The sequence below is a fragment of the Geotrypetes seraphini genome, chromosome 5 (assembly GCF_902459505.1).
Source record: "Geotrypetes seraphini chromosome 5, aGeoSer1.1, whole genome shotgun sequence".
In the NCBI taxonomy this organism is placed as follows: Eukaryota; Metazoa; Chordata; class Amphibia; order Gymnophiona; family Dermophiidae; genus Geotrypetes; species Geotrypetes seraphini.
The window spans coordinates 242603757-242618267 of NC_047088.1; the positions used below are offsets into that span (position 1 = coordinate 242603757).

The 14511-nt window shown below is 43.4% G+C and overlaps 1 protein-coding gene across 4 annotated transcripts in view; it reads left to right on the plus strand.

Annotated features, from left to right (window-relative positions):
• The window catches only part of INSIG2 (insulin induced gene 2), a 71627-nt gene that overhangs the window by 23218 nt on the left and 33898 nt on the right, over positions 1-14511 (plus strand). The window contains exon 1 of one of the 4 annotated variants that reach the window (XM_033946049.1): positions 10244-10740. The exons of 2 other annotated variants lie outside the window; for them this stretch is intronic. In XM_033946049.1, the coding sequence (XP_033801940.1) occupies positions 10500-10740 (241 nt within the window). In that variant the 5' untranslated portion in view covers positions 10244-10499. Of the gene's footprint in view, positions 1-10243; positions 10741-14511 lie in introns of those variants that run through there. One more of the 4 variants, XM_033946052.1, reaches the window with a different exon arrangement.

Below are 14511 nucleotides of genomic sequence, written 5' to 3' on the forward strand. Positions count from 1 at the left end.
GTGATGTCATAGAACTTTATGGTTATAGAAACGTGATAACAGATAAAGGCCAAATGGCCCATCCAGTCTGCCCATCCGCAGTAACCTTTATAACACCTCAACATTCTTAAAAATGTAAATAATTTAATTTAATTCACTTATTTTTTTAATGTCACTAGTTTTACGGCTTTATAACGTTTCCAATAGTAGAGGGAGATTATATGCATCTGACGTGCACATGTTTTGCCTTTACTGGCTTGCTCAAGGATGACTCCCCTACTGCCGCATCCGTCATTCTTCCCACTGCTACTATTTAGGTGTGCATGTTATAGAATAGGGCACAGGGCAAAGCCACATCTAAATCCTAATCAATGCCAATCAACATCAATTGTTATCAAATGATTAATTAGATTAGGCACGGATCTGGCATCTGCATCCAAGATTGTGTGGCCAACTTTTGGTGATCTCTATAAAATCTGGGGGTTCACCCGCATAGGGCTAACTGCAATAAATGGCACCAGATAAATTAGCATGGAATAAAACTGCACTTAGCGCAATTCTATAAACCATGCGTAGCGGCTGGCCCCGTATCTAAAATTTAGGCATGACCAAATGAAAATGAACATTCCCAGAAATGACACTGGAAACTATACGAAAGGCTGCCCCATCCATATTTAAATTCACTTCTGAGTATAACATTTTCTGACATTTTTATGGGTCAGGTGTGAAACCTAAGCCAGACCTTATCAGATTTTGAACCGTTCGGCTCCTTTTACAAAGGTGCACTAGCATTTTTAGCGCACGCACCGGATTAGTGTGCGCTACCCAAAAAACTACCGTCTGCTCAAGAGGAGGCGGTAGTGGCTAGTGCGCGTGGCAATTTGGCGTGCACTATTCTGCACGTTAAGGCCCTAACACACCTTTGTAAAAGGAGCCCTTTGTGTGGATAGTCAAGGAAAAATAACCACATGAAGCTCTGAAACGCCTACGCCTGGAAATTCCCGAATCTATCAGTTAAATTTATGTTAAGGACAAATAAAAATAAAATTCCTATTCAAAGGTACAAGTTACTTCCCCCTCCCCCTTTTTATAAAATCATAGCGCGGTTTTAAGTGCCAGCCGCAGCGGTAACACCTCCGATGCTCATAGAATTCCTATGAGCATTGGAGCTGTTACCGTGGTGGCCAGCGCTAAACCCGCACTACGGTTATATAAAAAAGGAGGTTTCTTGGTGCTATTTTTTTTCAAGGAATATCCCCCTCTCCTACGAAACTGTGCTGAATGGCCCATGCTGCTTCCGACGCTCATAGGAACTTAGTGAGCATCGGGAGCAGTGCAGGCCATTCAGTACGGCCCTCTGTGCGCTATAAACCACTAGCGCGGTTTCGTAGAAGACGGGGTATGCGTTTTTGTATATTTTTTTCCAGAAGCTGCAGATAATGAAATACTTTGGGAAACAATTTGCTATTTTGTAAAGGATATGTGCAAGCCAAAAAAAAAAAAGTTTATTTTGTTTATTTCCCCAAAAGTTCTTAATTTTCAGGTGTCATTTATGGCTTGTTTCATACAACTGTTTTAATAGAAATTTTTTGACACACACTAGAGTTGTGGGGTTTTTTTTACGCAAACTAATTTGTAGGCTAGTGTGTGTTAAAACAATGTAGCATGCACTAATTTTTTTTAAAGGTTCCCTAAGCAGCCAAATACATGCTAACAAATGCATATCCTCAGTGTTTCGATATGCTACAAGAAAACTAGCCTCACAGACTTTTCCATACCTTTTTTGTCCACTCTGTGCTCCAAATGTAAATCTTGCCCCAGTATTTTAAAAACCTAATTTATATTGTTGGAGATTTCTCTCCCATTCTATTTAGGATTTGCAAGATTAATGTGAAAGGCAGGATTATTATATGAGATAAATGTAGTGTGTCGCCAATGAGTGTCAGGCACTAGGCTTTACCCACCAGCTCGAAGTCTTTCAACCTGTGTACTGTGGGTCAAAGGTTAATTAAAGACATCCAAAGGTCGTTTGGTGATTATGTGAGAGCATGAGTTTAATAGGGCACCAGCACGACAGACACTGACAAAAGATTTATATTCGAGGTGATGACACCACTAGGCACAGGGCTGATAAAAAGAGCTTCAATATTGGAGTGAGCAGAATGATGAATGGCAAGTGCATCCCCTGAAACTCCTCATTATAAGCTCTTTCATTCCTGGTGGCACTTAATACCTATTATTTACTGTGACTTGAAGGAGCAGGGCAGCAACCCTACATATCCAGCATCGTTACAGGCAGACTTGCGATATATATATATATTAAAAAATGGGAGATAACATTAGGCTGATGAATAATTATAGTGCTTGTCTACAGAGATTGAACTGCCCCTGCACTAACATGATATTTTTTCCTCCGGATGCTCCTGCAGCACGGATTAGCTCAGGAGAAAAAAAAAATTGCTCTAAATGTGGGAGGTTTAGGATGAAAAACGATAAACGTGTGACAACTCCTGAAAAACTCAAGCTGCTTATTGTTGGCTTTTCATGGAAAATGTGATGATGTTGGAAATGATCAAAAATGGTTTTCCCTTGCTTTGCACTGTTTGGTGTTGTTTTGGTTATTTGTAGAGGAAGGGAGAAGGGGTGGGGGAATAAATAGATACTGTTTGCTATGCAACTCACCTTGGCCTACCATTGAAAAGTCGCGAGCTAAATCCAAATCGATACGGAGTCGATGCTTAAAACCACTGCCAGCATTAAAATGCAATTAACATTGGGGTTGTGCGCACATTATATAGTGCAGAATCCTCGGAGTGCCTGAACGCTGGTGCTACTTGTCTGCTACAGATGGTCGCAGATTCTATTGAATTGTATTTAACCCTTTCAGGACCATAAGGATCGTAGGCCAATTTTTGTGGTTTTGACGACATTTTTATGGTAAAAAGGGCTTGCAGATGCCAAAAAATTGATTTTTTTTGTGAAATATCATTATTTTTTTTTTTTTTTAAATCACACTTCTGGCTTATGGACAGTGTGGCAAGTGAATCTTCTCGTCAATCTGGCAACGACGCTAATGAATGAATGTCGGAACCAGTTTGTTTACATAAAGGCAGTATCATATGGAATCCGTACATATCAAATTTAGAACTGTAGACTATCCCAATCAAAATTTATAGGATTTTAAAGTTAGGGGACAAATATGTCCCTTGGTCCTGAAAGGGTTAAATGGATGTTAAATGAGGTCAGTACAGGGGTGCTGAAAAGTTCTCGGCCCAACCAAGAAGGGCTTGACTTGGAGCCACGAAACTTACAAGTTATTTCACATATTCACCCCTAGGTTCAACTCTCTTGGCACATGGTGTCTGGAGTTTCTGTAGCCCTTTCCAAAAAAAAAAAAAAAAAATACTCAGATGTCTGGTCACTGAAATACTGCTCCGCTGTAATCACCGAATCACTAGAAAATTGTTGCCCTGGTAACCTCACTCCTCCTCCCCAAGAGTCAGTAATTATATTCTGATGCTTTGCTCCAATTTATTGTGGATGCTCTTCCGTTCCCTTACCTCCCTTCAGTATATTATAAATGTACCCTTATTCCTGTACCTCCAATCACTGTGTATGTATTGCTGTAACCCATTGTGGGCTCCTGGGTAGGACAGGATATCAAATGGAATCCGCTATAATAAAACCCTTAGCGCGCATGCACACTTCAAACCCCGTGCGTCCGTGATCCGTGCCACGCAAGCGCAGTGCCTGCCTCAGCTAATTTCCTGCCCCGATCTCAGACGCCGGCTGACTTTTTGCCTTCTGAATAAGCTGCCAGAATGCCTCTTCTTCTCACCCTTGGACAAGAAGCAGCAGCAGCAGTCGTGGTTTCATCAAGCAGCCGTGGGGCATTTGCTTGATGAAAGCCTCGAGGCTGCCTGGCCTAGCGGATGCTGGACAGGGAGGAGGGAAGGGAGAAGGGGTACTACTGGTCAGGGGGAAGGTAAAAGGAAGGGAGAAGGGCTGCTACTGGACAGGGGGAGCAGGGAAGGGGTGCTGCTGGACAGGGGGAGCAGGAAGGGGTGCTGCTGGATGGGGGAGGTAAAAGGAAGGGAGAAGGGCTACTTCTGGACAGGGGGAGCAGGGACGGGGTGCTGCTGGACAGGGGGAGAGACAGACAGACAGAAAGAAAGAGACAGAAAGACAGACAGGGGGCAGGGAGAGAGACAAAGAAAAAGAAAGAACAAGGCAGGGAGAGAGAAAGAAAGACATACAGAAAGAAATGCCTAAGTCTACACATCTATTCTAGCACCTGTTAATGTAACGGGCTAAAAAACTAGTGAATGAATAAATAAATAAATGCATCAAAACATCCATTGTTTTGCCAGCCTTGTGTGAAGGTCCATTGTCTTGCAAAAACAGAACTCCTTTCTGCAGCTTCCATCTCCTTTTTTTTCTTTTTTTTATTCTTTAAATCTTTATTGATTTTCACTTTAAAGTCAAGTATTACACTTGTACGGAAAGCAATAATAGAAAGTACATTAAATACATTGAAATTATAAATCATAAAGGTAACAAAATTTTTAACTATTTATGCTCAAGTCCTCAACTTAGGATCCAAGACTTCAAAAACAGCAAAACATTGAAGAAAATACAAAGCAGTTAACAAAAAGCTGAAAGCTATAGCACTGAAATGAGGTCTTCTATTAGTCAAATTATAGGGCTCAAGGATTTCTTCCATCCAGATGAGACATTGCCACAAAAATTGTCAAGTGAGATGGTTCAAAGAACACATACTTAACAATACGGTAACACACAATACATTTATACGGATGTCTCAAATAAAAAGTCACCCCCAAAAAGCACTCGCAGAACAAACCTATTTAATTACCCCTCCTTGAAATCTTACCAATACAAAAAATTTCTAGATAGAACGTTATCATTCCAGGCAGCTAGGCTGAACACATGGCTTGGAAAGCCCATACTTGAGGCCACTACATACGCAGACTTTAGAAAATCCCTGAAAACTTGACTGTTTAACAAATTCTAAATTCCCATATCTAACTCTTCCTCGCCATGACCCTTACACCTCACCCCCTAATTCCAGGGCCCAAAACTAATTATACTTTCCACCTTGAATCTCATGTACTGACATAATGTATCTTTATTGTACCCCACCTGCACCCCGTGTACTGACAAAACGTATCTTTATTGTAACCCATGTACTGACTAAATGTATCTTTATTGTAACCCACCTGTATCCTATACACTGACAAAATGCACCTTGATAGTAAACCACTTGTATTGTAACCCACTTGCATCCCATGTACTGACAAAATGTATCTTTACTGTAACCCACTTGTATCCCATGTACTGACAAAATGAATCTTTACTGTAACCCACTTGTATCCCATGTACTGACAAAATGAATCTTTATTGTAAACCGTTTCTATCCCATGTACTGTCAAATATATCTTTATTGTAAACCGCTTCGAACTTCACGGTATAGTGGTATATAAGAAATAAATTATTATTATTATTATAACCCCAGGTTTGAAAAGAAGAAATTCACGGCGGCGCTTTTGTGTCTCCCGTGCTAAATCTGGAAACATCTGTATTTTATGACCAAGGAAAATTTTTGTCTATTTTTAAAGTAAAGCTTTAACAACCATGTTTTATCAATTGGTAATGCTACAGTGATAATCATAGTAGCTAACAATGCTAAGTCCTTCTCAGATGTCTCTAAGATTTCTGAAATATTTAAGGGCTCTTGATCTGAGGATTTTTCTTTTTGTTGTTGATTATGTTCTTTATCAGGCAGGTAATAGACCCGTGCGAATGGTGGTAACAATTCTTCAGATATCTCCAAGATTTCTACTAGGTATCTCTTAAGCATATCTCTAGGTGTTACCAACTCAAGCCTAGGAAAGTTTATTAACCTTAAGTTATTACTACGTGAGTTATTCTCAAGCATTTCAATTTTCCTCCTTAAATTGATGCTATCTTTTACTAAAGTCTCTTGCAATTGTTTTGATGTTATAATTTCCTTTTCAATTTTCTGTATAGATGAGATAGAAGTATTTATTTCCTTTCTTATATCATTCGACTCTTTGTTATGTTCCTTAATTTTCCCTTCGATTTGTTGGAATATAGGAGTAATGGTCTTAACAAAGTCAGCCATTAAGTCCCATAAGGAATCTAGAGTCACTTTGGCGGGCTTAGTCAATACAATTGGAATTTGTGTAGGTGTATAGTGCTCACCATTCTGAAGATTTTCTTTGGGGCATGTCTTCGGGACTTCCCCTCCTGCAGAGATGAATCTGCCCCAGATATCTCCATTGGGGCCCTTGTAGAACGAGCCCCAACCTCCAAGCTCTCCACCGGATCCATACTTGTTTCTGGAGAAGAGAACACCTCAGATTCTGGGGTTTCCCCGCCCCTGGGGGAGCTGGTAATCTGAGGCTGTGGGGGCGGCGCCCTGACATCGGGGCTGAGGGTAGTATCGGGCCCAAGAGTAGCCACCGTGGCTTCGCCTCCCTGTGTCCTCAGCGGACCACCGTCCAATGATGCCGAGACCTCCTGCATACACCTCAGGAGCTCATGAATGTTGCCGAGACCCAGAGCACCGCGAGGTAGAAGCAGCGCTCCTGCCCCTTCTCTTTGGCATCGCTTAGAAAATTTCTTTGAAAAATCACTGTCTTGAGACGGATGAGTCAACGCGTCCTGCTTTCAGCAGCCATCTTGGATCTCTTCCTTTTTTCTTTCAATGCCTCCTTTAATCTGCACAGCAAGTTACAGTAGTATTTTGCATTAACTGTTGGGCCCCTTGGAAGATAGTCATCATTACAACACCTTCCTGATCCCAAAACATTGTGGCCATGACCTTTCCTGCTGAATTTTGGGCCTTGAATTTCCTTGGCCTTGGAGAACCTGAGTGCCGCCATTGCATGGACTCTTGTTTTGTCTCAGGATCATAGTGGTGTAACCATGTTTCATCAACAGTAACTAGTCGTTCCAAAAATTTAGGACCAGCTCACTGAAAATTCTGCAAATCCTTGGGGTTGATTGTATAAACGGCGCCTAAAAGAAATGGTGCCAGCAGCATGTCAATCTCACTTTAGGTGCCATTTACAGAATCGTGGCTAACGGTGTCTATGTAAAAACTTAGGTGCCTGAAAAGTAGGCGAGGGTTTTAAAGGCCTACATTTCAGGAGCCTAAGTTTTTGAAGAATCACACTTAGCTGTTCCTAAGTCACACTCTGTCCATAGAAACGCCCACTTGGGCTTTAGGCATCGCTAAGCGCCTATCACCCAATTAATTTTGATTTTACCAATTATTTTATTTATTTACTTAATTCGTTTTCTATCCAAACCTCCCCAAAGAGCTCAGAATGGGTTACAAGTTAACACACATAATATATAGTTAACAGGTTAAAATTTGCCATAGTAATAGTACAAGTTTTTTTTCCCAGTACAAGTTTTTATCCTAACTTGACAAATACTAAGGATCTAATACCATTATCAGTGGCAAAGTAAGGGACAGTTGCTAAGATCAGAAATCATAGAAACATAGAAGATGACGGCAGAAAAGGGCTATAGCCCATCAAGTCTGCCCACTCTGCTTACCCACCCCCTGTCTATGCCCTAATGACCCAATTTCCTTATCTTGACCCTCGTAGGGATCCCACATGGGTATCCCATTTATTCTTAAAGTCTGGCACGCTGTCTGCCTCGATCACCTGCACTGGAAGCTTGTTCCAATGATCAACCACTCTCTCTGTGAAGAAATACTTTCTGGTGTCGCCATGAAATTTTCCGCCCCTGAGTTTGAGCGGGTGCCCTCTTGTGGCCGAGGGTCCCTTGAGAAAGACAATATCATCTTCCACTTCGACACGTCCCGTGAGGTACTTAAATGTTTCGATCATGTCTCCCCTCTCCCTACGTTCCTCAAGAGTGTAGAGCTGCAATTTGTTCAGTCTCTCTTCGTATGAGAGACCCTTGAGCCCCGAGATCATCCTGGTGGCCGTCAGTTGAACTGATTCAATTCTGCGCACATCTTTACTGTAATGTGGTCTCCAGAATTGCACACAGTACTCCAGATGAGGTCTCACCATGGCCCTGTACAAGATGGGAAAGGACAAGAGCTGCAAGGACGGTGTGTGTGTAAGGGGGGAGGGGGCGAAGAGCTTCCAGAATGATGAGGGGGAAAGAAGAGTTGCTAGAACCTGCAGTGAAAGAAGGTAGAGAGAGAGAGAGAGAGGTACTGGATCTTTAAAGAGGAAACAGAATAGGAGCAAGGGAAGAGAGAAACACTTATTGAACCCATAGGAGGGGTGGGCAGAGGGATAAAAGGCATACGGAGAGATGCTGGCCTAGGCTGGGGAGACAGGAGGGAAGGAAGAAAGAAGGAGCAATACTGACATTCAGGAAGGGAGCATAGGGACACAGAATTATGTTGGGACAGGGCAAGAATAGGGATACAGAGATGGGAGATGCTCAATATGGTGGGAAGACAGAGGCACAGATACAGAGGTAATGCTGGATTGAATAGATCTTTTTCTTGATCTCTGACCCCCAAGATGGACCCTAACATCTGGTAACTATGATTTCAATTATTCTTATCAATGTGCATCACTTTGCATTTGTCCACATTAAATTTCATTTGCCATTTGGATGCACAGTCTTCCTATTTCCTAAGGTCTTCCTGCAATTTTTCACAGTCCACAAGCATTTTAACAACTTTGAACAGTTTAGTGTCATCTGCAAATTTAATTACCTCAGTTTTTGTTCCATTTTCCAGATAATTTATAAATAAGTTAAATAGCACTGGTCACAGTACCTGCGGCACACCACTCTTTTCCCTCCTCCATTGAGAAAAATGGCCACTTAACCCTACTCTTTGTTTTCTGTCCGATAACCAATTCTTAAACCACAGTTGAACATTGCCTCCTATCCCATGACTCTTTAATTTTCTCAGGAGCCTCTCATGAAGAATTTTGTAGATATACTACTTCAACCGGCTCTCCTTTATCCATGTTTATTCACACCTTCCTAGACGTCAAGCAAATTGGTGAGGCAAGACTAGAGATACCATATTTTTAACAGTAAAACCCCGGACACAAGGCCCCGCCCTGGTCCCGCTCCATTCCACCCCAGCCCTTCCTAGTCCCACCCTGTTCTGCCCCCAGCCCTGCCCACACAAAGCCGCCTCTCGTTTTGCTTAACGAACTCCAGATGTGTCTGGAGGGCCTGGAGCATGTGTGAATGTGTGTGACATCAGAAGCCCTCCAGATGCGGCAGGAGAAGGTTGGGATTTTGGAAACTCCATCCGGGAACCTGGACAGACCTCTAAAAAAAGGACATGTCCAGGTTTCCCTGGAAATTTGGTAACCCTAGACAACACCTTCCTCGGCTGAACCCGTGCTGACTCTGTCTCATTAAATTATGTTTGTCTATGTGTTCCACAATTTTATTTTTTATCATTGCTTCCACTATTTTGCTCCGCACTGAGGTCAGTTTTTGGCCAAGCCCATGAGCAAAATCTTCTATTGTCTTTCAATGTCCATCCAGCTTGAGGATGGGTGTCTCTGCAGATGTGAGTTCTAATTATTTTAGTGTCACCTAGCAGACAGGGAAAATAAAATTTGCATCCTGGCCACAGGGGAGTAGCCTACAGCATCCCAAGAGAACTGCCCCGATTCTCATCATAGGGGGGCTAGTGGTGGCTGTACAGAACCCCACAAACACACTCCATGTCAATGCAGTCAGATTATAGGCAGGTGTAGCAAATATTAACTAGAACACCAGGATCATGCTACAGCTTAAATGTAATCAAACAAACTTAAGATTCAAAACTGATATCTTTACAGATTCATACCCTGGACCCACTGCCTGAAAAATCTCGGTGGAATGGTAAATCTCACTGTTTGGGTGGGCCACCCTTGGGATTGGGGGGGGGGGAGGGGGCAAAAATATCATAATGGGATCTTTGGAATTAGAGCAGCTAGATTTTCTTTTTCCAATCTTTATGCAACACTCCGACACAAGAAAGTCCTGGTTTGACAATTCTTCCCCTGGATACCATTCCTCTCGTTTCAAAGGGAAATAGACACCCACGCTTTGCTCCCTCCCCCATGGACGGCGAGGAGGTTTGCTGGCAAACTCCTCCTGCTCTGGTCTAGTCCTCAGACATTACTACTGAATGAAGGAGTACCGAGCACGCTGATCATCGTCTGCTTCTTTGCTTCTACGGATAGGCGTTTGATGTAGGTGCCTGCCAGGCTCCATGGCGAGTACCGGTCAGAGGATGAATCGGTCGCCGTTGGTGGTTGAGTGTTGTCGGCGCTCCGTGGACAATACTCACGCCTGGCCGGTTCTTTGGTTGTCTCTTGGCAGCGCAGAACGCCATCGCGGCGGCCCGCCCGCCACCGGGGAATAGCTCGCAGTGCCGCCGGGTTTGTTGGAGGGTTTCTTGCGCGCGCGCCTTACCGCCGCGGAGATGGCGGCTGGCCGCCTAAGCCGCCGGTGAGCGGGTCGCCATGGCCGAGGCGAGCCGGGCGCCCCCGTGCCCCGGCGTCCTGAGCGCCAACCTTCTGCTCCTGAGCGGCAGCCTGAGCCTGGCCATCCGAGGGGCCCTGCTCTTCCTCATCGGGGTCTTCCTGGCCCTGGTCTTGAACCTGCTCCAGGTCCAGAGGAACGTCACCCTCTTCCCTCCCGACGTGATCAGCAGTATCTTCTCTTCGGCTTGGTGGGTACCACCGTGCTGTGGCACCGCGTCAGGTACGGCAAGGGGGGGGGGGGAGAGAGGTGTTAACCACGCCTGGCTGTAAGGAATTCGGGTTGGAAATGAAATAGGCTCCAGAAAAAGGAGGGCGGATTGAGACATCCGGGTTTTACTTCTAGTGCAAGCGATGGAAGTAAAACCCGGATGCTTTGATCCAGGGGTCTCAAAGTCCCTCCTTGAGGGCCGGAATCCAGTCGGGTTTTCAGGATTTCCCCAATGAATATGCATGACATCGATGTGCATGCACTGCTTTCAATGCATATTCATTGGGGAAATCCTGAAAACCCGACTGGATTGCGGCCCTCAAGGAGGGACTTTGACACCCCTGCTCTATGGTAACCCTAAATAGAAATCAATAAAATAAAAAAGAATAAAGGTAATACTTTTTTTTTTATTATTGGACTAACAATGCATTGCTTGATTAGGTTTCAAAGTTGACTCTTCTTTAGATCCAGAATGGGCAAATGTTGACAACTGCCAGTATATGTAAGTGAAACTTAAATTTGTTCCAACTTGAGTGAAATGGTGTGGTATGGGCATTATCTGGATGTGCTGTAGACCCCTTATAAAGCCCTTATTTATAACATGGGATCCACATTAGGCAGCCAAAGGTGGCTTTTTATGTACTTTATATTCTCAATCCGGTCAGAGGTCTTGGATTGCAGGGTCGGCGTTATGTGGGTCTGTAGTGTGCAAGAGTTTCCAAAGTACTGGCAATGCCTCTCCTTTTTTACTGGGCGTTCTTGGGTTTTTTTTGCAGTTGTCCTTCTTTTTGCTAGAGATTCAGGGATGGATGTGGAGCCATGAAACTTACAAGTTATTCCACACTTTTTCTTGACACTTTTTGTTTCATTTCATAACAACATTTTGGTCTTTTTAGCATTTGAGGTTAAGATTCCACCTCGTAACAGGAATAAAGACCCTTAAAATTATAATATTTAAATTGGAACAATAGCAGAGTGAACATGTAATTACAACATAAAGAAAGTGGATCTTTATAATCACGATCCAACCCAACAATTAAGTATATTCAAGCTAACAGGGTTAATGGAAATTTAATAATCATTTCATATAATAATATTTGGCTCACATATGCCTATAGATTTATTTCCTTTTTAATTATTCAATTTCTTATCTACTTTTCCTCCTTTTCTATCAAAACCCTTTTGATCATATCTTAGGTGGTAAACTAAGAGGAAGGTATATCATACAGCATTGGCAGTTCTTAGTGTATAGGACCTCACATAACATCCGTTATCCCAAGTCCACAGGCAATAATCATCTATACCATTACCTCCATCCCTTCCCTTAACACATTTAAAAATGTTCTCTTTTTTATTTTAATTTTTTAAATTTTTTATTATTTAATATTTTTTATATATTTCTCTGGCTCAATATTTAAAAAATATTTCATTGGTATATATCATTTACCCAAGAATTTTCAATTTCATTATTTAGCTCGCCCTATCAATATTAGTATTATCAGTACTATTTCTTTACTAGATAGTATAGCTTGTTAATTCAATCAGCAACACTTATCTTTATATAGCATCCTGCTAATCCAACGTTGGTCTTAAAACTCAATTTGCCCGACGCTTCGTTTTTACTCGAGTGTTTCAGTCACCTGATCTTCATCGGGGGAAGTGAATGTTGCTGTATTACTTTGCTCTGCACTTGCTGGGCGCTGAGTGCCGAGCTGCGAAGTACAGCTCAGAGAAGAGGAGGAGGAGACAAAATGTGTTAAGGGAAGGGATGGAGGTAATGGATGATTATTGCCTGTGGACAGAATGTGGAGTTCCTATGCACTGAGAACTAGTGTTTCCCGATTCCCGATTCAAATCAATTCACCGATTCAAATCAGGTGAATCGATTCAATTTTAAGAAAAATCAGCCTCCCGATTCAATGGCCGACCCTTCCCCCTGTGCCTTCCTAAAGCATGAGCGGCAGCGCTGTCTCTTGCTGGCCGTCCACTGCCACTCCTGCTTGAGGGGGAGGGTCAGTCGGAAAGGCCTGAATGTTTCCCCAGCTTCCTCGCTCTTACCGGCTTAAGATAATACGGCAGTCTGCAGGATCGCTGGTGCTATAACGATCCCTGCAGCTGCCCGTCGTCCTCAGCGGTACGTTCTTTCTGCTACAGTCCCACCCCTCGTCTGACGTCAGGATCGCGGCAGAGGAAAGGTGCCGCTGAGGATGGCGGCAGCTGCAGGGATCGCTATAGCACCAGCGATCCTGCAGGCTGCTGTATTAGCTTAAGGTAAACGCGGGGAAGCTGGGCCTTGGTGGGGGAGGGGGGGCAAGCCTTCACGGCGGGGAGGAAGGCCTGTGCAGAGGAAGGAGGAGAAAGAGTGCCTTCACGGACTGGAAGCAGGCCTGTGCAGAGGGAGGAGGATGAGGAAGAGTTCCTTCATGGCAGGAGGCAGGCCTGTGCAGAGGGAGGAGGAGGAAGGAGTAAGAGAGGGGAGATGCCAGCCTTGGGGTGAAGGGAAGAGAGAGACCAAACCAAAAAGAGGGGGAGGAAAGCAGAAGAGAGGTGCTGGACTAATGGAGAGAGGAAGAGAGAAATGCAAGACCACAAGGGCAAGGGTACAAGAGGGATAGATACTGCTCCAAAGTAGGTGGGCAGGGTGTAGGATGGCAAGAGAGATAGTCGGAGAAAGCCTGTACCTGGGGAAGGGGGGATACAGGAGGTAAGGAAGAGAGAAAGAAAAAGCTGGATATGGGGAGAGATAAGATGCTGGGCATGGAGGGAGCATAGGAACAGGGACACAGAAGAGAGATGCTGGATGAAAGGGTAGTTGAGAAAAGGAGAGATGATGGGGTCCATCGCTGCAGCTGCGGGGAGATGGAGATGAACAAAAGGAAAGATGACAGATCTCCGGGGGAGGAAATGGAAACAGAAGGGTAAGACAGAGATGGAAGATGGATGGTTAGCACGGAGAAAGAAGAAGGGAGAGCCTGATCAGAAAACAACCAGACCAACATGGGACCAGCATGATTTGAAAAATGACCAGACAACAAAAGGTAGGAAAAATAATTTTATTGTGATTACAATATGTCAGGTTTGAAATGTGTATCCTTCCAGAGCTTGTGTTAAACTGCGAATGTGAGCTAGGATTTAACAGAGAGAGGAAAAGTATTTTTTGTTTGTTTATTTTATTTACATTACAGGACCAGGGTGGGTAGGAGAGGGCAAAGGGGGTGAAGAGGCTATAAAGTAAACCCACCAGGATGTTTGGAAAAAACCACCCAATTGGGCAGGAAAATCGAATCGAAAAATCGATTCAATAGGCTGAATCGAATCAAAATCAAAATTTTTTTTCCTGAATCGGGCAGCACTGAGAACTGCTGATACTGTATGATATACCTTCCTCCTAGTTTACCACCTAATTTATTTATTTATTTAGATTTATATCCCGTTCTCCCAGTAGCTCAGAACGGTCTACAAGATATGATAAGATATGATCAAATAGGTTTTGATAGAAAAGGCCCCTTCTGTAATTAGCCAGGCATTAGAATCTTTCTCAACTTGCAATTCCTTGTCAATGTCTATGGATCTGTTGTATGATTGGCTGTTAGAGCAGCAGCCACTTGATTTCCCTCTCTAAAATGTCCACATGTATGTGAATTTGATCATTGTGTCAATACGAGGGTTAGTTATTAATGGTGGTATGTTTATATGGCGTGTCCTTGGTAAGAATTCTGTCATCCCTACTGGGTGAGAGTGCTGCCAATGTGGGTTTACTCAGAATGGAAAATCTGCAGGTTG